The 26,801-nt window shown below is 33.6% G+C and overlaps 2 protein-coding genes and 1 long non-coding RNA gene across 4 annotated transcripts; all 3 read left to right on the plus strand.

The window, feature by feature from the left end:
* Nucleotides 1–554: 554 nt before the first annotated feature.
* Nucleotides 555–26,590, plus strand: LOC109167667. Its single transcript, XR_002051889.1, has 5 exons — nt 555–565; nt 1,675–1,681; nt 6,116–6,122; nt 17,685–17,688; nt 26,442–26,590. It is a non-coding gene; the product is annotated as an uncharacterized LOC109167667 (long non-coding RNA).
* LOC109167664 (putative protein tag-278) lies at nt 18,496–21,349 on the plus strand. The gene is made up of 3 exons (XM_019316744.1): nt 18,496–18,623; nt 19,515–20,379; nt 20,815–21,349. Exons 2-3 carry the CDS (start codon nt 19,520–19,522, stop codon nt 20,987–20,989), a joined length of 1,035 nt encoding a protein of 344 aa, XP_019172289.1. The 5' UTR covers nt 18,496–18,623; nt 19,515–19,519; the 3' UTR covers nt 20,990–21,349.
* On the plus strand, nt 24,256–26,590 carry LOC109167665 (transcription initiation factor TFIID subunit 14b-like). 2 transcript variants are annotated; one of them, XM_019316745.1, is made up of 6 exons: nt 24,256–24,614; nt 25,050–25,138; nt 25,238–25,459; nt 25,543–25,733; nt 25,808–25,920; nt 26,241–26,590. In XM_019316745.1, exons 1-6 carry the CDS (start codon nt 24,498–24,500, stop codon nt 26,349–26,351), a joined length of 843 nt encoding a protein of 280 aa, XP_019172290.1. In that variant the 5' UTR covers nt 24,256–24,497; the 3' UTR covers nt 26,352–26,590. The 2 variants fall into 2 exon arrangements, with proteins under 2 accessions (XP_019172290.1, XP_019172291.1); XM_019316746.1 differs by having other exon boundaries at nt 24,261–24,614; nt 25,811–25,920.
* Nucleotides 26,591–26,801: the final 211 nt, after the last annotated feature.

Below are 26,801 nucleotides of genomic sequence, written 5' to 3' on the forward strand. Positions count from 1 at the left end.
ATTAATCTACTACAAGTCACATTTTCTTTTTGTGCTTTCTTGCTCATTAATACCTAGAAAGAGACTACCAAACCATATTGAGAAAGGTACAATACCCTCTGCATACAAACTTTGTTTTGCTGTTTATACATGTTAATAAATGTGTGGGTTTCAACTATGAAGAAACAATATTTCAAATACCCAATACTGATAGATCATATAACAATTTTGAAATTATATATGTAACAAACATTCTCGCTATAAGTAATTTTTTTGTTTACATATTATAATATTATATGTTTTTAGTAAGATGTTATTAACTCGATTGAAAGGTCTTGGGATGGTGTGTGAAGGAACCAAAGTTTCCAAGAATAGATATTACCAAGTAGTACATGGCATGGGGCACTTTGGTGAAAAAATGGTTGCTTTCATGTACTTGTTATAGGCTCACTTTCTTCAGTTCTATTTGATCGAGTACTATGCTATAGCTTATGTAGTGCAGTACTAGAGTTCTAGGTAGGTGAACCATAATTTAATGCACTTATAAAACATTATTAATTATTATTGTTAGGGTTTTGCTTATGTTGTAAGCTCTTTTCTCCAACTATATATATGAGAATAGGGAAACTCAAAAGTGCAATTATGCACATCAATATGTATCATTCTATCGTAAATGATGTACACTTTAAATTTGTATAGTATCAGGTATAAAATCAACATTGTCCCACACTTTTTAACTTTACGTTTATACTAGAGAGATGGTGCCAATTAGTACAATAGCATTTCTCTAAGAAAATATTTGACGCACAGTTAATATATAAATGATATACAGTACACCAACGATAAATCATATCGTACTACTTCATTAAAAAAAAAAAAAAAAAAAGGGTCAACATTGACCAAACTCCTTTTTGCAAATAGTAAGAATTGAATCCCAAAAATATAATAATTATAATTATTGAATTCAACGTGAGCAAACAGAGCCACAGAGGTTGCTTCATCATTCTTTTTCTTTACCATTATAATTTGAGTACGTCTTAATTGTGTGAAATCATATCAGATGATATGTATAATACTTGTAGCAACCAAATAGCTCAATCTTTTTAAATTGTAACATGCGTCCATATTCTTATCACTTTCATCTCAGGACAACTTCATGTTTTAAACTATAAGAGTTAAAAACAGGAAGTGTTTAGGTAATAAAAAAAAAAAAAAAAAGGATAAATTTTAACTATACATATAGTCCAAATCAACAGCCCATGTTGAAGATTAATATAATTCAAAAACGCGTGGTGATATTATTGTAATTTTGAGTAAGTAAGTCAATTGTCTTTGTATCTGAGTGCACATTTTCTTCTTCGAGTGCACATGTTTTCTTCTTCAAGTGCATAGTTCTCTTCTTCGAGTGCATATGTTTTGTTTCAGTACATAGTTTCTCATTTGAGTGCACATTTCTATGCCTTTGAGTGCAAAACTTTGACCTTCAAGTGCACGTTTTGTAGCTTTCAAGTGCATGTTTTCCTTTCTAAAAGTGTACAATTAATTTTTTTTCGAATTATCCCTTTTAGTGTTTTTTTTTCTCCCTTACCTTCTAGTGATCCTCTTTATGCCTTCAAGTGTTCAATTTCATGCCTACAAGTGTATGTGCGTCTTACTATTATGTAAAAAAAAAAAAAAAAAAAAAAAAAAAAAAAGGATAAGGGTCAAATAGACCCTCCAACTATATATCAATGTTCAATTAGACTCTTAAACTAAAAAAACATTCAATTAGACCCTTAAACTTGTTAGATTTGTGCAATTAACTTATTTAACAGGTTACCAAAAGGTAACTTGTAAACTTTGCTTACATGACTTGTGAAATTCTATTTAAAAATAAATAAAAAATTAAATTAAAGTTTTTAAAAACTAATTTCCTTAAAAAAAAAAATCATCTCCGTTAAACTTCTTCACACTGTCATGGCGGGTTTCTGCAAGAGACAAGAAGCCATAGCAGTAGCTGCCATGGAGATGCCCCTTGGATTCTTTGTCCATGGCAGCTGCTGACATGGACAAGAAGCCATGGCAGCTGCTTCCATGGAGTTGCCCCATGGCTTCTTGTCCATGGCAGTAGCTTCCATGGAGTTGCCCCATGGATTCTTTGTCCACGGCAGCTGCTGCCATGGACAAGAAGCCATGGCAGCAGCTTCCATGGAGTTGCCCCATGGCTTCTTGTCCATAGCAGTAGCTGCCATGGACAAGAAGCCATGGCGGCTAGGCTGCCATGGACGAACGATTGCCATGGCAGCGAGCGGCCATTTTTTTTTTTTTAATTTAACTTTTTATGAATAAATATTATTATTTTAATATTTATAAAATATAATTTTTAAAAAATATTAATCTAAGTGGCATCCTATGTGGCATGTGATCTAGAAGTAACATGCTATCATAGGTCAAATGGTTAATTGCACAAATTTAACAAGTTTAAGGGTCTAAATGGAGGTTGTTTTAGTTCGAGGGTCTAATTGCACTTTGGTTTATAGTTAGAGGGTCTATTTGACATTTATCCCCCAAAAAAAAAAAATACTTAGCATTCCTGTGAACCTTTTTTTTTTCCTTCTAGTGCAAGTTTTGTAGTCTTCAAGTGCATATTTTTTTTTGCCTTCAAGTACGTGCACAATCTGGGCCAGTATTTGTTATATCTTTTGCATTCTTTTCAATAACATATAACTAAATTTCTAATGAAATTTGTGAGATTTATAAACGATTTGTATAGGTAATTGCTTTAATAACACTTAAGTTTGAATAACTTTTTTTTGGTACCATAAATTGCATCAATTGCACATCTATTTACATTCGGTGCATAATTTTTGCCTTCAAGTGCATAATTTTGAGCTTTCAAGTGCACAATTTTTATTAATTCGTAAGAATTTTTTTTTTCTTAAAGAGCATGGATGAATTCAATGACTGAGATTTGTGCACATTTTTTTTACTGGAGAGTCATTCGTACATGACCTAAACTTATATATATATATATATATATATATATATATATATATATATATATTGTGCAATACAAATTTCATCATCCATATGAGTAACCTCACACATACAACCCATATTTGTCTTTCCAAATTTGTTAATTGATGCTTCACTGAATCATGAGATTAATATCAATTTAGTTCTAGTGAGAATAGCATCGCCCCTATGAAGTATGTTTATAAGAACATCTTACAAAGCTGGCTTCAGCAAAATAAGAATCAATGCATCTGTTGCAAGCTCTTGGTCATGTCCATTTTAAGCCATATATATAGAGTTTTCTTTAACTTATAAACCTTATTATCTTCTTCTTTCTTACTGGCAAAAACTTGTGTAATACCGTCTCACGGATCTTTGTCCGTGAGACGAGCTGAATCGGGTCAAGATCAAATGTAATACATATACAGGAAAATGTAAAACTAATAAGGAATAAAATGTCTATTATTAATATTTTTGAAAGAAAAATGTAATACTTCTACATTTTAATTTAAAAGTATTATATTTTTTTTTCAAAAAGTATTACATTTTCCTTATAAGTAACAAACACTTGCCAATATTACTTATAAGAGAAAATGTAATACTTTTACATCAAAATGTAAAATTATTACATTTGTCATCAAAAGTATTAGATTTTTCCTTATAAATAACAAATACATTATTCCTAATTATTATTACGTTTTTCAGTATAAGTATTATATATATTCAAATATTGACCCGTCCCAATCCGTCACACAGATATAGATCCATGAGGAGGTCTCACAAGTGTTACTCTTCTTTAAATTACATACTGCATGTATGCAAGTCGTACATGTATCTCTTCTTCATTTTTTATTTTTTTTTTCACAAATAATATAATGCAGATCAGACTTAACAGCTATCTTGATGTATCTTTTTGTTATTTTGAGTAACAAGCTAAGATTAGAGAAATAAACATGTGGGCAATATCAAGTATACTCACAAGAACAAAAACCTCAAAATAATCAATAGTTTTTTTATTGGAACATTTTGCTACAAGAGTGTTGCCTTGGAACATTCAAATTAAATTTACTATTGGACTTATACTTGATTTTGTATACCAACTATATTCCAATTAGCTTCATTTTGGAAGGTAATTTTGTCAACACCCAAATACTTTTTTTTTTTTTTAATGACATGAATTTCTTCACTCATAGCTTAAGCTATTGTGTTCATATAGTAACATCCTCAAACGACATAAAGTTACAAAATTCAAAAAGAATAAATTGAACAATTTCTTCATCAAGTCATTTTCATTATCGTAAACATATAATATTGCAAGTGAGCTAGTAACTGGTGCTCACATTGAGATATTCAAACTGATGATATAGGCTGTGAAGGAAATTGAACATTACTTGGAACCATCTTCTCATCAACATTATTATCAAGAACAATATGAATATAATAACAATTGAACTTTAATTTCTTCTTTATTAATAGGTCAATTTAATATATATATATATATATATATATATATATATATATAATATTTATCAAAAGTGACATTATGACTTCTAACATATTTAATTTCTTAGTCTAAGGCTTGTACAATTTATTATAAGTCTGTATCACTATACTCAATAAAAATGCACTTCTCATCTTATCATTAAGTTTTTTTTTTTTTTTTTTCTGAACTAGTTCAATAAATAAATAAATAAATAAATAAATAAATATATATATATATATATATATATATATATATCTATATATCTACAATATATACTATCTACTATCTACTATATCTACTATACTAATAAGAGCCCAAGTGAGTTAGGCCTATAATGGGTAGAAAAAATGGCGGTTACAGATTTTAATCAAATGAATGACTCAGATTGATTAAAAGATTGATAAGATTTCAATTTTACACTAGAATTTCCTAAAATACCCACACACCGTTACTAATTCCGTTAAAATCTACTATACTAATAAGAGCCCAAGTGAGTTAGGCCTATAATGGGTAGAAAAAATGGCGGTCACAGATTTTAATCAAATGAATGGCTCAGATTGATTAAAAGATTGATAAGATTTAAATTTTACACTAGAATTTCCTAAAATACCCACAAACCGTTACTAATTCCGTTAAAATTTTAAGAATTGCCGTTAGTTCACCGTTAACTTACTCATTGATTTCAATAAAATAAAATTTAAAAAAAAAGAAAAAAAAAGGTCTTAGGTTCAACCCCATCCCAATCAAAGTTGGCATAATTAGTACTCTATTTTACTCTTATTAAATTATATAAATAATAATTTAGTAACTACAACAAAAAATTATAGATATGCATTTCTTTAATTTAGAATTATGTATTTATGTGTCCACAATGCTTTTATTCAAAAAAAAAATTATTCATTATCAATAAATTAAATAAGAGAAATAATTGTATTAGTTATATTGTCTTTATTTTTCTACAATATAAAAATTCTTTATATTCAAATTTATTAATTGATTATATTCGCTACATTGTCCTTACAATGTCTTAATTCAGTGAAAAAAATTATTAATTATCAATAAATTAATTAAGAGAATTATTTTCATTAGTTATATTGTCTTTATTTTTCTCAAATGTAAAAATTTTTACCTTCAAATTCATCAATTGATTATATTCACTACATTGTCTATTATCTTTTTTGTGCACTATTTTCCTAATTAAATATCAAAGTTATAATACAAAATAATGCTATATATTTATTTACCAAGTATTTTATTAATACCATGAAAAAATTTAAAAATAAAATATATATATATATATATATATATACTAATAAGAGCCCAAGAGAGTTAGGCCTATAATGGGTAGAAAAAATGGCGGTCAAATTTTTTAATCAAATGAATGGCTCAGATTTGATCATATTTTAATTTTTTCTTAAGATTTACTAATTTATCCTTAATTATATGATTATCCGTTAACTTTTCCGTTAAATATTATTTTCTCCGTTAGTTTCTGTTAGTTCACCGTTAACTTACTCATTGATTTCAATAAGAAAGGTCTTAGGTTCGAATCTCATCCCAATCAAAATTTTCATAATTAGTACTCTATTTTACTCTTACTAAATTAAAAATAATAATTATGTGGTCTAATGGTATCCGGGTTGGACTTCCATTTGGAAGATTATGAGTTCAAGCCTCAGTGGAGGCGTTATTGGTTCTTTGTGTTTCAGTAGGTTGAGAAAGTATATGAACAGATACTACAATGTAATAGAGCCAGTACAAAAAAAAAAATTAAAAATAATAATTTAGTAGCTACAACAAAAAATAATACATATGCATTTCTTTAATTTTGAATTATGTGTCTATAATTTCTTTATTCAAAAAAATTATTCATTATCAATAAATTAAATAAGAGAAATAACCAGGACTATGTGGTCTAATGGTACCCGGGTTGGACTTCCATTTGGAAGATTATGAGTTCGAGCCTCAGTGGAGGCGTTATTAGTTCTTTGTGTTTCAGCAGGTTGAGAAAGTATATGAACAGATACTACAATGTAATAGGACCAGTAACTTTCAAAAAAAAAAAAATAAGAGAAATAATTTTATTAATTCTATTGTCTTTATTTTTCTCCAATATAAAAATTCTTTACATTCAAATTCAACAATTGATTATATTCACTACATTGTCCCTACAATGTCTTTATTAAAAAAAATTATTCCTTATCAATAAATTAATTAAGAGAAATAATTTTATTAGTTATATTGTCTTTATATTTCTCCAATGTAAAAATTCTTTACATTCAAATTCATCAATTGATTATATTCACTACATTGTCTATTATCTTTTTTGTGCACTATTTTTTTAATTAAATATCAGGTTATAATACAAAATAATGCTATATATTTATTTACCAAAGTATTTTATTAATACCATGACAAAATTTAAAAAATATAATTAATAAAGTCAATTATATTAACTATTTGGGAAATTTGTTGACAAAGAGAGTATTCAAATCACACAACAAATTGAAGTGAGAACTGCCTCGCAATGTCCTTGTTTGACATCAACAGTTAGCGAATTTGAGTAGCGAATTATATCAACGGTTGATAAACAGATATTTGAAAAAAATTTATATCAAGGGTATACATATATTTAATAATAATAATAATAATAATAATAATAATAATAATAATAATAATAATAATAATAATAATAATAATAATAATAATAATAATAATTTTTAAAAAAATAAAAAAATAAAAAAAAATATATAATTAAGTCAATCATATTAACTACTTAGGAGATTTATTTACAAAAAAAGTATTCAAATCACACAACAAATTGAAATGGGAAACTATTTCACAATGTCCTTGTTTGGCAATCAGCGGTTATCTCTTCAATATTAGTAGATATTTAATATTTTATGCCCTAATTTTTATTTGCTCTCCCTTATGTCCCGTATTTGGTTTCAAAATACCTATACAATTATTTTATTGACAATTATAATCATTCTTGACTATATTATCTTGCATTCGTAAACTTAAAATTACCTATTTAAAACACAAATTCAACATTCAATTATCTATGCATGAAAAATTTCAATATAATATTGCCTTGATATACTTTAAAGTATTTACTAAAGAAAAACATTGGGCATTATCCCAATCGCGCAGTGCGCGTAAAAAACTAGTATAATTAATAAAGTCAACCATATTAACTACTTGAGAGATTTTGTGACAAAGAGAGTATTCAAATCACAAAACAAATTGAAGTGAGAACTACCTTGCAATGTCCTTGTTTGACAATCAGCAGTTAGCGGATTATATTAGCGGATTTGACCAACGAATTTATTTAATTATTAACATTGGGTAGAAAAAATGACCGCCAAATTATTAAATCAAATGAATGGTTCAAATTGTTCAGGTTTTAATTTTTTTAAAATTTTTCTAATTTATCCTTAATTATATGATTATCCATTTAACTTTTTCGTTAAATACCGTTAATTCACCGTTAGTCTAATTCTAATATTAACGTCTAATATAGAATTATAATTACACCATTAATCTAATTCTAATATTAAAGTCTTAATAGAACTTAACCACAAATCCTAATGTCGAAATCTCCTCAAACAATATTAGTATATATTTAATATTTTATGCCCTAATTTTTATTTGTTCTCCCTTATGTCCCGTATTTGGTTTCAACCATACCTATACAATTATTTTATTGACAATTATAATCAATCTTGACTATATTATCTTGCATTTGTAAACTTAGAATTACCTATTTAACCCGCACGGGCTTAGCTCAATGGTTTAGTGGGCAGTATTTGGGAGAATAGACCAAGGTTTGAACCTCGGTGGCGGCAGTGCGGGAATTATGTCCAAAGTGGGCAGATTTCTTGTTCGCACCGGCATTTGGTCCTGTCTGCTAAACCATTGAGTCACCGTGATTTACAACTTCCTACAATGCTCTGTCGGGTCAGAGTGTGGGGGGCCCTTGGGGTAGGGGACTCAACCTTTGGGAGAAGAATTACCGTACCTATTTAAATACGCAAATTCAACCTTCAATTATCTATGCATGAACAATTTCAATATAATCTTGCCTTAATATACTTTAAAGTACTTATTTAAAAAAAAAAAAAAACATTGGGCATTATCTCAATCGCGCAATGCGCGTAAAAAAACTAGTATACTAATAAGAGCCCAAGAGAGTTAGGCCTATAATAGGTAGAAAAAATGGCGGTCACAGATTTTAATCAGATGAATGGCTCAAATTGATTGAAAGATTGATCAGATTTAAATTTTACACTAAAATTTCCTAAAATACCCACACACCGTTACTAGTTCCGTTAAAATTTTAAGAATTGTCGTTAGTTCACCGTTAACTTAGTCATTGATTTCAATAGAAAAAGGTTTTAGGTTCGAATCTCATCCCAATCAAAGTTGACATAATTAGTACTCTATTTTACTCTTATTAAATTATATAAATAATAATTTAGTAGTTACAACAAAAAATAATACATATGCATTTCTTTAATTTATAATTATGTATCCACAATGCCTTTATTTTAAAAAAAATTATTCATTATTAATAAATTAAATAAGAGAAATAATTTTATTAGTTATATTGTCTTTATTTTTCTTCAATATAAAAATTTTTTATATTCAAATTTATTAATGGATTATATTCGCTACATTATCCTTACAATGTCTTTATTCAGTGAAAAAAATTATTAATTATCAATAAATTAATTAAAAGAAATATTTTCATTAGTTATATTGTCTTTATTTTTCTCAAATGTAAATATTTTTACATTCAAATTCATCAATTGATTATATTCACTACATTATCTTTTATTTTTTTTTGTGCACTATTTTTCTAATTAAATATCAAAGTTATAATACAAAATAATGCTATATATTTATTTACCAAGTATTTTATTAATACCATGAAAAAATTAAAAAAATATAATTAATAAAGCAAACCATATAACTACTTTGAAAGATTATGTGACAAAGAGAGTATTCAGATCACACAACAAATTGAAGTGAGAACTACCTCGCAATGTCCTTGTTTGACAATCAGCAGTTAGCAGTTAGCGTTAGCGGATTATACTAGCGGATTTAACTAGCGAATTTATTTAATTATTAACATTGGGTAGAAAAAATGACCGCCAAATTATTAAATCAAATGAATGGTTCATATTGTTCAGGTTTTAATTTTTTTCTTTTAAGATTTTCTAATTTATCCTTAATTATATATATTTTTTTTGAATGCTACAGCTCTATTAGATTGTAGTATCTGTTTCATATACTTTCTCAACTTACTGAAACACAAAGAGCTAATAACGCCTCCACTAAGACTCGAACTCACAACCTTCCAAATGGAAGTCCAACCCGGGTACTATTGGACCACATAGTCCTGGTTATCCTTAATTATATGATTATTCATTTATTTTTTTCCGTTAATTCACCGTTAGTCTAATTCTAATATTAAAGTCTAATATAGAATTATAACTACACCATTAATCTAATTCTAATATTAAAGTCTTAATAGAACTTAACCACAAATCCTGATGTCGGAATCTCCTCAAACAATATTAGTATATATTTAATATTTTATGCCCTAATTTTTATTTGTTCTCGCTTATGTCCCGTATTTGGTTTCAACCATACCTATACAATTATTTTATTGACAATTATAATCAATCTTGACTATATTATGTTGCATTTGTAAACTTAGAATTACCTATTTAACCCGCACGGGCTTAGCTCAATGGTTTAGTGGGTAGTATTTGGAAGAAGAGACCAAGGTTTGAACCTCGGCGGTGGCAGTGCGGAAATTATGTCCAAAGTGGGTAGATTCCTTGTGCGTATCAGCATTTGGCTCTGACGGCTGAACCATTGAGTCACCGTGATTTACAACTTCCCACAATGCTCTGTCGGGTCGGAGTATAGTGGGCCCTTGGGATTGTGGACTCAACCTTTGGGAGAAGAATTACCTATTTAAATACGCAAATTCAAGTACTTATTTTAAAAAAAAAACATTGGGCATTATCCCAATCGCGCAATGCGCATAAAAAATTAGTATATATATATATATGGGCATAAGCTAAGCAACCAAAAATCTTAAGATGTAGGTCTAATATTACAATCAATTAATTACAACAGTTATCTTAACTTCTACTGCATGCATTATTCAAATCTTTAATTTCTTGAAACCACAAAATTATCTTTCAGTTTCTGAAGCTCTACATCGCCGCTACCTTCTACAAGCATCCCGACAAACTTGGCAGTCAGACATTCAACATTAAACAACCTTATATACTTCGCCTGCAAATATATATATGTATCTGTTGGGCAGAGCGGTGGAAGAGGCCAAGTCTAACACCCAATTATTAGGAAATTATTAGGTATAGCAATCAATTTTATCTTAAATAGAATCACAATTTCACATATATTTTTTTTGAAAGGAAACTTCAAAGTAATATTAAACTGAAGAAATTAGATGTTCAATACAAGACGGGATAGACGAAAACCAATTAGAATGACCAAATTAAACTGCGAACTAGCTGCTCAAAGCCAAAACATGAACACATTTGTTCACTGATTCAAAGTGTGATTTAAGATTCCGGCAATGATTTAAGATAGCACCTGCATAAGAGTTATCCGGCTTTGCTTCATTAAGAAACTTACAAACCATTTGGCAATCTGAACGAATCACTACGGTATGCCAACCAAGAATCTAAGAGAGGGCCACTTTCACAGCAAAAGCTTCCGTCAAATGAGGATCGTTGAGACACCGAACTGGGCCACACTTGGCATGCAGCCACAAAATCTCCACTGCTATTGAAAACCACAACTCCATCGAAACCATATATTCTCCCCATCTTGCGGTATTGATGCGTCGACTTCTACTGCCATAACTGCAATCGATGTAGTCTGCCACTCCAACATATATACATAGTGCAACCATTTGCTTAAACATATCCTGGGACCAAAACTTCCTATTCCACGTACACCCAGTCGTTCCTTCTCTTCCATAGGCACCAGGCCAACAAGTAGCAATGCATTGTATTAGCATACTCCTATCTGATGATTGGGTAAAAAGATTCGAAAGCCAGGCCAGGCTTCAAAATCATCCTGCACATGCATATATAGCAGGATCCAAGATTCCATTCCAGACATACAATGCTTCAGGACATTCAAGAAAGATATGTTTCATAGTTTCTGGGGAGCCAAGACAAATTAAATAGGACAATATAATGAACATTAACCCCGGCCAATACCTCTTCTAGCTAGAGCCGCAACCGTAGGCAAGACACCTCTCGCACACCGCCATGCAAAATTAATGACCTTTGGTGGGAGTTTTGATTTCCAAACACTTTTCCAGGCTGTGAATGACGTTTCAGGAATACTTACAAATCAGATTGTAAGAGTGAAAGAAGGGAAACAAGTGTATTATTCATCAAGAAGAGATCATTACAGAAGACAGAGTATATATGCTGAGCTAGAGATGGGAAGGAAGATTAACAACTTGTTAACAAAAGTTAGTTACAAGCAGTTATAAAAGGGAGGGAAAGGGATTGTTTTGAATCTTTTGTTGAGCTTGCTGAGTCATGTGCTGCATGTGTTGACACCCCCCCCCCCCCCCCCCCCCCCCCCCCCCGAAGCTGGATTATACATGCAATGAAGATTCAGCTTGGAAATTAATTCACAGAAGGAGTTGGGAGCATGAGCCTTTGTAAACACATCAGCTAACTGGTTGTGAGTTGAAAGATGCATCAACCTTAGAATCCCTTTGTGTAGTTTTTCCCTCACAAGGTGACAATCGATCTCAATATGCTTTGTTCTCTCGTGGAACACTGGATTTTCAGCAATAGCAATTGCGGATTTGCTATCACAATAGAGCACTGCGGGAGGATTCCCATCTATCCCTAAGTCTTTAAGCAGATATAGTAGCCACTGTATCTCACATGCTGCTGTGGCTAGAGCTCTATATTCTGCCTCTGAGGAGCTCCTTGAAATAGTCACTTGTTTCTTGGACTTCCATGAGACTAAAGAAGTGCCAAAGAACATGCAAAATCCTGTGACTGATCTCCTTGTATCCGGGCATGCTGCCCAATCAGAATCAGTAAAACCTTTGATGTGTAAAGATGAAGTAGCAGAAAAGAATAAGCCCTGAGCTGGAGCTGCTTTGATGTACCTCAAAATTCTGTGAGCAGCTTGCAAGTGGATATCAGTAGGGCAATCAAGGAACTGTGACAACTGTTGAGTTGCATAACTGATATCAGGTCTTGAGATGGTTAAATACAGCAATTTACCTACAAGCCTCCTGAATTGAGTAACATCCTCAAGTTTATTGCCAGTAGTTTTGCTGAATTTTATGGATGTAACCATAGGGGTCTTGGCAGGCTTGCAGCTTAGGAAACCTGTTTCTTCCAAAAGTTCTAGAGCATACTTTCTTTGTGACATGGAGATACCACTACTATTTCTTGCAATTTCTAGCCCCAAAAAGAACCTTAGAGGTCCCAGATCCTTTATGTGGAAAACATTGTCTAGGTGTCTTTTGATCTGTTGAACATGATTCAAGTTAGGACTTGCTAGCACCAGATCATCAACATATACCAGTAATGCAACAAAATCTTCTCATTGCCCTCTTATAAACAGAGAAGAGTCGAAACAGCCTGTGTGAACCCCATACTTAGCAGCTCATGAGTCAATTTGACATTCCACTGCCTACTAGCCTGCTTTAGGCCATACAATGACTTTACCAATTTGCATACTTGTCCAGGCTTTAGAGGGGAAAAACCAGGAGGTAGCTGCATGTAGACTTCTTCATTCAAGTCCCCATGCAGAAAAACATTATTTACATCCAATTGATGAAGAGTCCAGCCTTTGACAGCAGCAACAGCTAACAAACTTCTGATGGTAGTTATCTTAGCCACTGGGCTAAAAGTGTCTAGGTAGTCTAAACCAGGTGTTTGAGTATAGCCCTTGGCCACCAACCTAGCTTTGTACCTCTCAATAGTTCCATCAGCCTTGAGTTTGGTTTTGTACACCCACCTACATCCAATAGGTACCTTATTAGGTGGGAGATCTGTAATAGTCCAGGTGTTGTTAGCTTGTAAAGCTGATATTTCATCCTCCATGGCCTTCTTCCAGCAGTCTTGTTTGATTGCCTCATTGTAGTTTTTAGGCTCTTTAGCCTCCAAGGCATTGACAGCAAAAACCCTATATGCTTGAGACAAGTTAGCATAAGACATGACCTTAGAGATGTCATGGGGAGAGGATCTTTTAACAGTGGTATTTTGGCAAGAATAATCATCTAGATAGGCTGGTGTAGATCTTGTTCTGGCTTATCTTCTTGGATGTGGCAATGTAGTGATAATGCTCTCCATTTGATCTGATGGTGTAGGCTGAGAGTTTTCATCAATTGTGGGTGGAACTTCAGGACTGTGTCCAATATCAGAAGTGGGAGTTTCAACAGAAGTATCCTCAGTATTCATGTAGGATACAGTTTCTGATGGCAAGACCAACTCCTCCTGCTGAGTCATGCCTGAATTTTGATAAGGAAAGAGATTTTCATAGAAATTAACATCTCTAGACAACAATATTTGCTTAGTTTGCAGATCAAACAATTTGTATCCTTTAACTCCATTAGCAAATCCCAGAAATATACACTTCCTGGCCTTTTGTGCAAACTTGTTTCTTTGGCAGCTAGGAACAAGAGCAAAGGCTAAACAACCAAACACCCTTAGGTGTTGATACTGAGGGACTTTGTTGAACAAAATCTGATATGAAATCTTGTTGTCCAGGGCTGTAGATGGGAGTCTGTTGATTATATAAACTGCATGCATAATGCAGTCACCCCAGAAGTATTCAGGTAAGTTGGACTGAAATCTTAGGGCTCTTGCTACTGACAAGATATGACCATGCTTCCTTTCAACAATGTTGTTCTGCTGAGGGGTGTAAGCACAAGATCTTTGATGAAGAATTCCTTTGTTTTGGTAGAACTCTTCCATCAAGAACTCTTTCCCATTATCAGATCTTATACATTTTACATTCTTTCCAAACTGTGTACTAGTCATTTCACAGAATGAGTGTATTAGCTGTTTGACTTCACTCTTCTTTCTCATGAGATAAACCCAAGTAGCCCTACTATGATCATCAACCAAAGTCAAAAAATATTGGTGACCATAAATAGTGGGAATATGATAGGGTCCCCAAATGTCTGCATGCACCAAATCAAAGCAATCATTTGAAGTAGAGAGACTAGACTGGAAGGGCAATCTCTTTTGTTTTGCAAAATGGCAACAATCACAAGCAACAGGTTTGTCATTACAAATCTTGTTATCTACAGTATGAAGGAATCTAATTTTTCCTTCAGAAGCATGACCCAATCTTGCATGCCAAAAACTACACAAATTGACAGCAGTTTTACATTGAATAAAAGCAGGAAAGATGAGTTGATATAGTCCTTTCCTAAGCTCAGCTAGACCAATCATCCTCCCATGGTGTTGACCCTGTATAACACACAGATTAGAATGGAACAAGACCTTGCAATTTGATTCTCTTATCAGCTCTCCCAAGGATATCAAATTGTAATGAAAAACTGGCACACACAGAACATTCACCAAAACAAGTTCAGCAGATAGTTGGACACTCCCAATGTGGGATACAGGTGCCTTTTGTCCATTTGGTAGATCAACATATATACCCTGGACTCCTCTTGCATTTTGTAGGAGATGCATATTACAAACAATATGATGTGTGGCTCCACTATCAAGAAACCAAGACAATTCAATTTCTGTTAGACTATTTTCAGCAGGCTTAGCAGATTTACCTTCCATCCTAGCATCTGGGATGAAGTTGGCTGCTATAGCATTGACATGAGGTGTATTACTCAGAGGAGAGTTATTAAACCTTTCAAGTTGCATGAACTCCAAGAACCTCCTGTAATCTTCTTGATTAAAGGCAGAATTGCTCTCTGATTCCTCAGTCTCTTGCAGGGAAGTCTGAATATGGTTTGCTGATGTTGTACTTTTGTTTCTTGGCTTCCAACCAGGAGGATAACCATGCTTTTTGTAACATTTCTCCACAGTATGACCTGTGTATCCACAAAAACTACAAACAGGTTTGGGTTTCTGATTAGAAAACCCCTTCTTATTGTGGATGTCTCCCTTGGTAAAGAAGGCACTGGCTCCTGCCATGTTGTCTCCAAGGGTGTTTGAGACCTGCCTTTCTTGCTGAGAAACCATGGAGAAGGCTTCCCCTACGTCAGGCAGTGGCTTCATCAACATAATCTGACGTTTGGTGTTGGTAAAATTCTCATTGAGACCAGTGAGAAAAACTGAGAGCATGTCATTCTCCAGATGAACCCTAACCTTTTCAGAGAGATCCTTTCCACAGGCACAACTTGGTGAACACTCACATGCAGGGACAGGTCTTAACACAAGCAGTTCATCCCACAATAGTTTTAATTGTGTGAAATATTCATTTACAGTGGACGCACCTTGTTTAGTTTGGTGGATTTCAGCCTGAATTTCAGAGACACGAAAAACATCCTGTTGACTAAATCGTTTCTTCAGGTCTTTCCAAATTCCTTCTGCCGTATTGATCCACAACACACTTCTGGCAATCGTAGGAGAGAGGGCCCTGAGTATCCATGACAGGACCATGGTGCTGCATTGATCCCAATAGAAGAACCTAGGATCAGCTGAATTGGGGATCGGCATTGTTCCATCTACGATCACCATCTTGTTCTTCGATCTTAGGGCCATTTCCATGGCTCTCGCCCATGGATGGTAGTTAGATCGACCTTCCAGCTGCGCCGTCACTAGTTGCAAAGCTGGGCTCTCATTCGGATGTAGGTATAAAGGATCTGTGCGATCTTTAGGGTCGTAGCCTACCGGAGCTGCAGTAGCAGAGGCTGCAATCGGGGCTGGAACAGGAATGTGACTTGTTGAAGTTGACGGATGAACCATGTTTACAGTAGGTGCTCTCCAAGCCATCAAGGCTCTGATACCATTTCAGGAATACTTACAAATCAGATTGTAAGAGTGAAAGAAGGGAAACAAGTGTATTATTCATCAAGAAGAGATCATTACAGAAGACAGAGTATATATACTGAGCTAGAGATGGGAAGGAGGATTAACAACTTGTTAACAAAAGTTAGTTACAAGCAGTTATAAAAGGGAGGGAAAGGGATTGTTTTGAATCTTCTGTTGAGCTTGCTGAGTCATGTGCTGCATGTGTTGACATGACGAGGACTGCTGCGCTCCACTGTCAAACGGCAATTTATATCCTACACCACGGGGCGCGTTGCACTATGCGCCCAGATGCAAAATGACGTCGTTTTAATTTTTTTTTTTTTTTGAAATTTCCCGCCCTAGTGAATGGCAGTAGTTTTTTCTTTAAAAAAAACCCGTTGTTCATACATAATGTTATACTAGAATACACATAATTGTATACATGAATGTACATAATTATATAACAAAATATACATACTCTTTTTAAAAGATAATACACATAATCTAACATAATACATAATAAACATAAACTTTTAACATAATACACATCAACTATTAACATAATACACACAAATTTTCTGATTCGGATGTACATAATTGTATAAAAAGAATGTACATAATTGTATAAAAAATGTACATAACTGTATAAACCAATACACATAACTGTATGAACAAATACACATAACTGTGTGAACAAATACACATAATCCCAGCAACTTCTTACCGCGCCTCCCAAAACGACCCCAAAACGACGTCGTTTTGGGAGGCGCGCGGCGCACAGTGCTATGTGCGCCGTGGTGTAGGGTATAACGATTGCTGTCAAACAACATGCGATACAATTTCACATATATTATATGGAGTAATTAATATATCTATCATGCTTTCAAAAAAAAAATTAATATATCTATATAAGTAAGGATTTTTTTTTAAAAAAAATGTAAATGGATATTAAATTTTCTACAATAAGTATTACAATATTGATGGAATAATTACAAATAGACCCCGAGCGAATAATATGGAGCGAACCAAGTTCAGAGCACCAAACCGGACCCGCCCGACCCGGGCAGCCAAGCTCTGCGCTCGTGCCAAGGCAGACCTTAGCCGAGGTCAGCCACCCCAGGGTCTGTCATGTTGAGGTCAGCCACTTGGCTGAGCTCGGCCGAGTGGCGGGGTCTTCAGGTTGTTCGAGTCTTACAGTACCGATTGCGGTCCAGGGCGGTTGAGACGGCTCCCCACCATTTTCTCCAGGGTTGTTAGGGCCAAATTGAGTATAAAAACACTCCATCTTGTCTTGTTGAGACACAAGCAACTTGTCCTAATCTAACCGTTTGTCTTGCTATTACACAATTCCTACATTTGTAATAGCATTTCATACTTGATTAATACGATATTTGTCCCCGTGACTTATATTCATATCCATATTCGTTCATTATTATCCTTTGTTACATTATTCACATTCGTTCAATCCTATACTTGTCATTCTGTAATTTAATTGGGTTAATTAATTCGTACCCCGAGTTAATTTTCTCCATCAAAAATTTACATTAGAATTACACTTTGTAATTAAGTATCACAATTTTAGTTATAATTAAGTATTACAATATTATTATTAGTAACAATCATTTTACTCTAAATAGTATCACAATTTCACATATAAATATTACAATACCTATTATAAATAACAATTTATTTATTTCAAATTAGTATTAAATTTTATGTAATAAATATTATGATTTCTATCATAAGTAACAACTAATTATCATAAATTCGACTTGTACATCTCACGGATTAAGTGTGACTCTTAGAATTCAACAAACCAAGTTAGCAGAAATAATATATATTCATCTTTTCGATTTGAACCGATTACCTAAGTGGTTTCAACTCATTGTGGCTCTTTTGACTTTCCCTTTTCACTCCAAAAAAAAAAAAAAAAATTAACTTATTCTAGAAATTAAATGTGGGTCAAAACAGCAATAATGCAAAGTAATGGGGTAGTAAGTATATTTTCTTAAAGAATCTGACTTTAGCAAATGCCAATTTTTTTCATTTCAATAATCTCTGTTTCTGTGTTGGAGCTGCATTATCGTCGTCGTTTTCAGAGGCCCTCTCCGCTTCGTCGGTGCGCTTCCATTTTTTTCTTCCCAAATCGCAAGGTCTCATCTCTCTCTCTCTCTCTCTCTCTCTCTTTGTGTTTTCTTTTGACAAAAAACTGTTCTTTAGCTGCTGATATTACGATGCTTTACAATTTTGCTTTATTTCAAGAACAATTTTTTCAAATAAAAATAAAATTCCTGTTTGGGTTTAATTTCTCATAATTGAGATTCAATCGATGCATACTTTAGATTCTATCAGTTCTTGTGGAAATTGAATAATTTCGGACCCCCTAAAGCTCTGGTAGGGGAGGGTTTAATATATGGTTTAAGCTAAATGATTTTTTTTTTTCTTTTGATTCACTAATATCTGTTTTTCTCCTTTGGGGTTGATGTTTAATTGAAGATAGTTTGCCTGGTTCACCAGTGATTGGTGTAATTTCTCCTATTTTATTGATCCAATATTTGATCAAATGTATATAAGCCTATGGTTTTCAGATAAAAGGAGAATCTCATTGTCACTAAAATGGTTGAATCATAAAAGTCACAATCTCAGATGTAGAAATGAAAATTTCTGAATTGAACTTCAAACCAATGTTAATATCAGCATCTATCTATCTCGGGAAGAGCATTTTTCTTCTTCTAACTATAGCTTTTAGATAGTCGTTCAAAAATGTATTATATCATACCATTAGTGTCGTTTAATGCTTTCAAATGATTGCAGCACTGTTTCTCATGTAGTTACAAGACATTATAGAGTTACCATAAGGTTATTATGTCACCATATTTTGATTGTTATTGTACTTATACCTAGTACCTTGTACCTATCTTTGGAACAATTCACAACATGCTACAATTCCGATTCAATTGGTTCTTTTGGTACTTGTTGGTGCTTTTTTAATGTTCCTCGTTTCTTTTCTAACTTTACCAAGCTGCCGTTTTTGACTTAATAAGGTGTTATGGCCGGAGAGGACAATATTGAATTCTCAGTTTTAAATTCTCACATGACACCAACACATGTTGATTTGAAGCAAGAGATGGAACCGAGCCAGTGTAAAGCGGATGCTTTGGAAGCAAAACTTTTAGAGGTAAAATCTTGCATACAGGATTCCGAATTAGAAGCGAAGAAGGAGTTGGACGTACTTTGGCGGAGGGTCAGAACTGCTGCATCATTGATGGCGTACCTGAAAACAAAAGCTAGGGTCATGGGTGTTCCTCATTTGGCCAATATGACATGTGGTATCAAACAACTAGATGGAGTGGGGCTAGTTGACAGAAATGGTGTTCCGTTGTCTGGTTGGTCAAAGGATGTAGATCTCTCTTCTTCTGATGATCCAGATGAGGAAACGTGGATTAAGCTTTGTAGTAATCAAGGTTCTCTTGATGAACAAGATGGAGCCTATATTAGTGAGTTATTGCGAAGTGTACAGATGGTTACGGATGTTATGGAGAGTCTCGTTAAGAGGGTTTTAATGGCTGAATCGGAAACTGCTGTTGAGAAGGTGAAGGTGACGATAGGAGAGGAAGAGATTCGAAAGAAGGCACTCCAAATCGAAAACATGTCTGTAAAATTAGAAGAGATGGAAAGGTTTGCACTGGGCACGAATTGTATCATAAACGAGATGCGCCAGAGAGTTGAGGATCTAGTTGAAGAAACTTCTAGACAGAGACAAAGAGCCTCGGAAAATGATGAGGAGCTTTGTCGCGTCAAGCAAGACTTTGAATCTCTCAAATCCTATGTTAGTAGTCTCATTAGCGTGAGAGAAACTCTCCTTTCATCTGAAAAGCAGTTCCAGACAATCGAAAGGCTCTTTGAACGGTCAGTCATACTTCTCTGTCTTAACCAAACTACGTGTAGTTGATTCTGGTACCAAAAGCACTATACCGATGAACTGTTCCTTCCCATGTAGTCATATTTTAGCAACACGTGTATTTCTATTGTTTCTGCGCAACACATTACTTATAAGGATCTAGAAAACGAGTCTTGTTGATTGGTTGAGCATATAACCATTAATGTGCAATCCAACTATCAGCTTAGGCTTTTAGTTGAGATAGAGCACATGCTTCAATTTGGTATCAGAGCCAGACCAAAGGTCATGGGTTCGAATCTCTACGTCACTCGATAAGCGACTACGGTCCACGTGTTGCTTGGAACCCACACACGTGAGGGGGCGTGTTTAGGCTTTTAGTTGAGACGGAGCACATGCTTCAATTGATCGAGCCGTGATTTGTTGTTTTGTTTGACGTGAACCAGGCTGGTCGCGAAAACAACTCAGTTGGAGAGCGAGAAGGCACAGAAAGAGGCTGAAGTCCAGAAACTCATGGAAGAGAACGTGAAGTTGACTGCGTTACTGGACAAGAAAGAGGCCCAACTCCTGGCCATGAATCAGCAATGCAAGCTCATGGCACTTAGTGCTTTAAATGGCTAGTCTGCCACACTTACACAGGCATTTGTGCCCCCGCTTTTATCACATTCAACCCACCTGTTGGCCTTCCAGCAGATTTAGGTGAGTGGAGCTGTAGAATTCTGTAAAGGTTCCTTCTTTTTTTCTCGTGGTTTTAATGGGTGAAACCCAAATGCGTAGTCGTTTTATGTTGGTTGGCTGATTGGGCAATTTGCCAAAGGAAATTAAAACACCTTTAGATCTGATACAGAACTTTGTTGCATCCTGTGTGATGCCTGCCTGTGTGACAATGTTCAACAAAAAGCGGCTTTTCGCCTTGTAGTATAATTGTTCAAGCTGAGTGTGAGAATCTTTATAAGAGGTCTGGTGCTCAATGTTTCTTTCGCCCTATTGCGCTCCCATGATCCATGATGAGGACAAAGATTGAACGTGAGTATCAAGATATTTAAATTTAACTACTTGTTATCCAAACTGTTTTAGTTTGAGCTTAACTTGAATGTATCTTTAATTCTTTATCATTTTTGAGTACTCACTTAATCAAACATAAATAATTTGACTCGCTTATACTATTAAAATCTATTCATCACAATTTGAAAAAATGACAACTAGAGAGTGGTCATCCCTAAAAGTGGGAGGCCAATACTGCTATTCATTTTTTTTTTTTAATAGTTTATCATTTGATTTATATGCGCTGGCATTTTCGTAATAAACGTTGACTTTACTTTGCAACTTAAAACACTATATTATGCACTTTGTAACAACTAAATATGTATTCTTGGATAACTTTTAAAAAATCAATGAAAAGAACTAAATTTTAAATCTAAATCGTAAATGCTAAACTTAAGCAGTAAAAATTGAACTCCTAAATTAAATAAAATTAAAAAGCTCAGTCAAATAAAATTAAAAAGTTTAGTCATATAAACTCTAAATCCAAAACCTAAGAGGGCGTTTGGTTCTGGTTATATTACATAATCAAGAGAATGTGATATTCCCGAGTTTACATTCCTATGTTTGGTTCATATTCTCTAAGGGAATATAACATTCTCAAGAAATGGAACATTCCCTCCACATAGGATTTTGAAGGGAATGTGATTCCCTTCATTTTATTAGGTTATGTGAGATAACCTTAGATATTTATAAATTTTGCCATTTTAATTCTAATTATATATATATATATATATATATATATATATATATATATGTGTGTGTGTGTGTGTGTGTGTGTGTGTGTGTGTGTGTGTGTGTGTGTGTGTGTGTGTGTGTGTGTAGAGTAACTGAGTAAGGTTTAAGTGTGGCGGTGCGGCGTCACCACAAAAACACACACAAATTAGGTATGCATACCAAAAATGCATCATTAGGTGTGAGTAAAAACACAATACAGTGTTCGGAAATACACCATTGAGGGTGGTGAGTTATATGGTGTATTTTTTTTTGGGTCTGTTGTGTATTTTTTTGGTGTTTTTTTTTTCTTTTTTTTTTTACATTTCATTGTGGTGTGTTTCTCTTACACTGTTAGTGTATTATGAAATTCCGACGCACGGAAAGACCCTGCCGCATTTGAACTTTCTTATATATATATATATATAATTATAATTATTTTTGTAATTATATACATTTTTATTACGTTATGTTAGCATATAAAATAATTTTGTTTCTTAAGTTCAAAATTTTAATTAATAATTTAAAATCATGTAATTATATATGATACAATTATCTTATTTATTTATTTTAATTTTTAAATTTATTAAAATATATGAAAATATGTTAAGGATATATATATATATATATATATATATATATATATATATATATATATATATATATATATATATATATAACCCTAAACCAAACATGATTATATTACATACCTCAATTTTTACCAAGCACGGGAATCTAACATTCCCTAAGGTAATGTAACATTCCGTGAACTAAACGGTCCCTAAGTGTAATCACTTTTGCATTTTTCCAAATGTAATTTTTTAATACTAATCGTGTACTTTGTAACAATTAAATGTGCATTCTTAACAAATTCTGAGAAGTGCAGAGTATAGTGTTCTAGATTGCATAGTAAAGTAGTTGATAATTATAAAAATATCATCGCATTAAGAAAAATTTGATCTAATCTGTTCTATTTTTCCATATGTAAGACTAGGATCGGTTATTAGTTTTCTCCTAAGTGTGTGTGCTCAAATGAGGCTATTGCTTCCTGTGCGGTCGTGCGGACATGCCAAAGTCGTTGGATGAGATGAGATCAGACGGATGGAAATCAATGCAAATGAGAAAAATAGAGGGGCAATTTTGTTGATAATGTATGTATCAGTGGTGCACTTATGACTTATGAGTGCTCTGTGGTGCATTACTTGATACTCTATGGTGCACCACCGAGTGGCTGAAAATCAACCAGAGAAAAAAATGTAGTGACATTTTTATATTTTATGCACAATGTATATTTCGATGGTGCATTTATAAATGCTTTGTGGTGCACTTATAAGTGAATTATGGTAAACCACCAAAAATGAAAAGAAAAAAAAAAAAAAAGTGGGTTCAAATTTTAACAAAAATACTACTTAGACTCCAAAAACCTACTTTTAACTGTTACTCCACTAAGTGTTCAAATTTTGTTTGAGTAAACAAAATTGACAAAAATCATGACCTCCCTTGTATTAAGCAATCAAAGCCAATTGTTATATCATGGACCATGGTTCATATTGCATTGTGAACCCTGATCTGAAAATTATGTGTCTGCAGTTAGCACATTTTGTACCCATGGTTAACCATTTCTATACATGTAAACAAATTGAAAATAAATAAAATGATAATCACATACATATATAGGATGATAACTATAGACATATAAATTATTAACTATAAGTATAGAATATGTTAATTGTAAATACATAAGATGTTGATTAACATGTTATGTGTCTGTAATTAGCATATTTTGTAACTGCAGTTAGCAGTTTGTGTTTATAGTGGTCATGTTATGTTTATGTAATTATCATGTGATGCGTCTTCAATTTGTTTACAGGTACATAAATGATTAATTGCATGTACAAAATGTATTAACGGTAGGTATAGAATCTGAAAATTATTTTTAGACCAGGATCTATAATGAAATGTAGACCATCCATGGTATAATTTGTCAATTACAGCATGTCATATTATAGGTAGTAAAAAATGAAAATATAGAATGAGAGTATATGTAGAATATAATTACTCTTTTTATTCAGAGTAATTAGTTGAAGAATAAGAAAGTGGCCCTTAGAATGAATATCGAATAAAGAAGTGGCACAAGCGTATCCAACCGGAAGCGCCTATTGCATGCAAGCGATTGGACGTTACACCTACTCTTAAACCCATGCAATTCACTCATTTCAACTTCACTCCATAAATTCTCCGTATTTCTTCTACTTTACCAAACCCCTCTTGCAAATTTCCCAAAACCCTAACTCCAATTTCTTCAATTTTTCCCACCCTAATTTTCAATCTACATATATATTTTTAGCCATATTTTAGGCCTGAAAAAGTGAAAATGCCTCACACATCACTTGCCGGACCTCACAGTGGCTCTTACCTGGATGCAAATGCGTCGGCTTCAGAGCCCCAGCTTATCCAGATTGCTAAGCCTTCTGCATATACTCATATGGGGGTACTTACAGCTCATATTCCCTCCTCATTTCGTCTATTTACTTAAATATATACTCCCAAATTGCAAGCCCGGATAATTTTGGTATTAATTAAATTTGGGGTTTTGTATGCTTTGAGCTTTTATTATTTCTTGAGTCGAAGTTATAGGGAAGTAGGAGTAAGTTCTTACTAGGCTGTAAGTGTTAATTCCTCTTTGGTAGTATAGTGGTAATTTGGAATCATGCCTGTGACTTTTTATTGAGATGCATTTGGTACTCTGTTTAGGTGTTTATAGGTTTTGAATGCTCAAATTATGTACTGGAATTGAAGTTGTTTGTTTCAAATTTTGAATTTAGCAAGGTTCAAATTATGACTTATGAGTGTCCCTGTGACATACAGTTCCAGTTTCATATTCTTAGCAATGTAAATGACTATTTATTTCATTTGTTTTGCATAGAAATCAGAGAAGAGACTCAAAGATGCTGAGATCTATGTCCCAATAGTGTATGGAACGATAGCATTTTGGCTTGGCAGGAAGGCCACCGAGTAAGTGAGATCCTAAGTTGAAGAAATGAAGAGTATGTTAAGTGTACCTTTCTTTTCAAAAGGTTTCGGTAATGTTGAATGTTTGTCTTTAATGATCAGAACCCAGTCACATAAGTGGACAGTTTATGTGCGTGGAGCGACAAATGAGGATCTCGGAATTATTATCAAAAGAGCTGTATTCCAATTGCATCCCAGTTTCAATAACCCTGTGAGAGTGGTGGAGTCCCCACCTTTTGAGGTATCAGAATGTGGTTGGGGGGAATTTGAAATTGGAATCTCGCTATATTTTCACAATGATGTCTCAGAAAAGAAATTGGATTTGTAAGTCGTCCATTTTGTCTATGGGTTGTCTTTTTATTCACCGATCTATTTGTATGTTATCGCTTTGCTGTTTATTTTCTTAGGTATCATCCCTTGAAATTATATTCCGAAAATGAGCCTGGTCCCCTGTCGACAAAGAAACCTGTTGTAAAGGAAAATTATGATGAGATTGTATTCCCTGAACCATCGGAGGATTTCCTTTCCCGTGTGAAGGGTCATCCTGCTGCAGTTGTGCCAAGGCTTCCTGCCACTTTTAACTTGCCTCAACGTCGGGGTAAGAGATATTCATGTCCCAATATGTCAGGCTGTCAGCCATACCATTGCCTAAGTATTCTTCTTTTTACCTAGTAGATGCACATGAAATGAAGAGAGGCGATACCAAAAACCATCCACTTAAGCAGTGGTTCATCAATTTCTCAGAAGCAGATGAGCTTCTGAAACTCGCAGGGATTCGTCAACAGGTAACTTTGTTTATTATACCCTCCCCCACTGTGCAATGGTCAAAACTGATTGGTCCCTGGTACTATTAGAAATCTGTTGTCACATATTGACATAGAGGCATTAGAACACTGATTATATTCCAATTGAGAGACTTTGTTGATACATTCAATCGCCCCCTTATTCTTGGGCCTAATCACATCTTGATCCTCTTTAAATCTTGATCTTTGCTTCACATCCTTTAAGATTATCCGATTGATTACTATGTGACCATGATGATGGATTGTTACCACCTAATTGATTAATTATCACTGATTGAATTGATGGATATTTGTTACAATAGGTACAAACTGACATTATTAAGCTAAGGAGGCAGTTGAGTATGATGGAAGAGCTGCCTCAGACATTCAAACCGGAATGTGAAAATGTACATGATTTCCCGTGCCCGATGTAGAACTGCAAATATGCTGGTCTTGCTTGTACATAACAACTACATATTGACTAGTTTATATCTGGGGAGTTCATCTTCAGTGTCTAACTTAAGGATTCTGTAGTTGTATGGATATTTTTCTTGTAACAGTGATGAACGATGAAATGTAAAAATCTTATTCAGCTGCAATGATTCCAATGAAGAATGTCACCGTTAGTTCTAACGTGATGTGATTAATATCCATAATCTCAAATTGTGATTTACTCTTGAGAGTTGAGGTGTGAATGTTTTTAGCATATACCAATATAGGGATTGTATTTTTATTTTGTTCTGGTGGCTTAGTGCTATGGGTGCATACATGCCTTTGTTATTGATTCCCTGTCTCTTAAGCCTATGAATTTGTATGTGGAACAGAATATATGATTTGTTTCATCTACCCATTTCTTTCTTCTCACCAAACTGGTATCATAATTT

This window comes from Ipomoea nil, unplaced genomic scaffold (genome assembly GCF_001879475.1).
Source record: "Ipomoea nil cultivar Tokyo-kokei standard unplaced genomic scaffold, Asagao_1.1 scaffold3169, whole genome shotgun sequence".
Taxonomy (NCBI): domain Eukaryota; kingdom Viridiplantae; phylum Streptophyta; class Magnoliopsida; order Solanales; family Convolvulaceae; genus Ipomoea; species Ipomoea nil.

What these genes read in the sequence shown, in the direction of transcription:
- LOC109167665 (XM_019316745.1), top strand. Translation starts at nt 24,498, where the DNA reads ATGCCTCACACATCACTTGCCGGACCTCACAGTGGCTCTTACCTGGAT. An exon ending in CTGCATATACTCATATGGGG is followed by an intron (nt 24,615 to 25,049) that starts GTACTTACAGCT and finishes TGTTTTGCATAG; the next exon opens with AAATCAGAGAAGAGACTCAA. An exon ending in TAACTTGCCTCAACGTCGGG is followed by an intron (nt 25,734 to 25,807) that starts GTAAGAGATATT and finishes CTTTTTACCTAG; the next exon opens with TAGATGCACATGAAATGAAG.
- LOC109167664 (XM_019316744.1), top strand. Translation starts at nt 19,520, where the DNA reads ATGGCCGGAGAGGACAATATTGAATTCTCAGTTTTAAATTCTCACATG. An exon ending in ATCGAAAGGCTCTTTGAACG is followed by an intron (nt 20,380 to 20,814) that starts GTCAGTCATACT and finishes GACGTGAACCAG; the next exon opens with GCTGGTCGCGAAAACAACTC.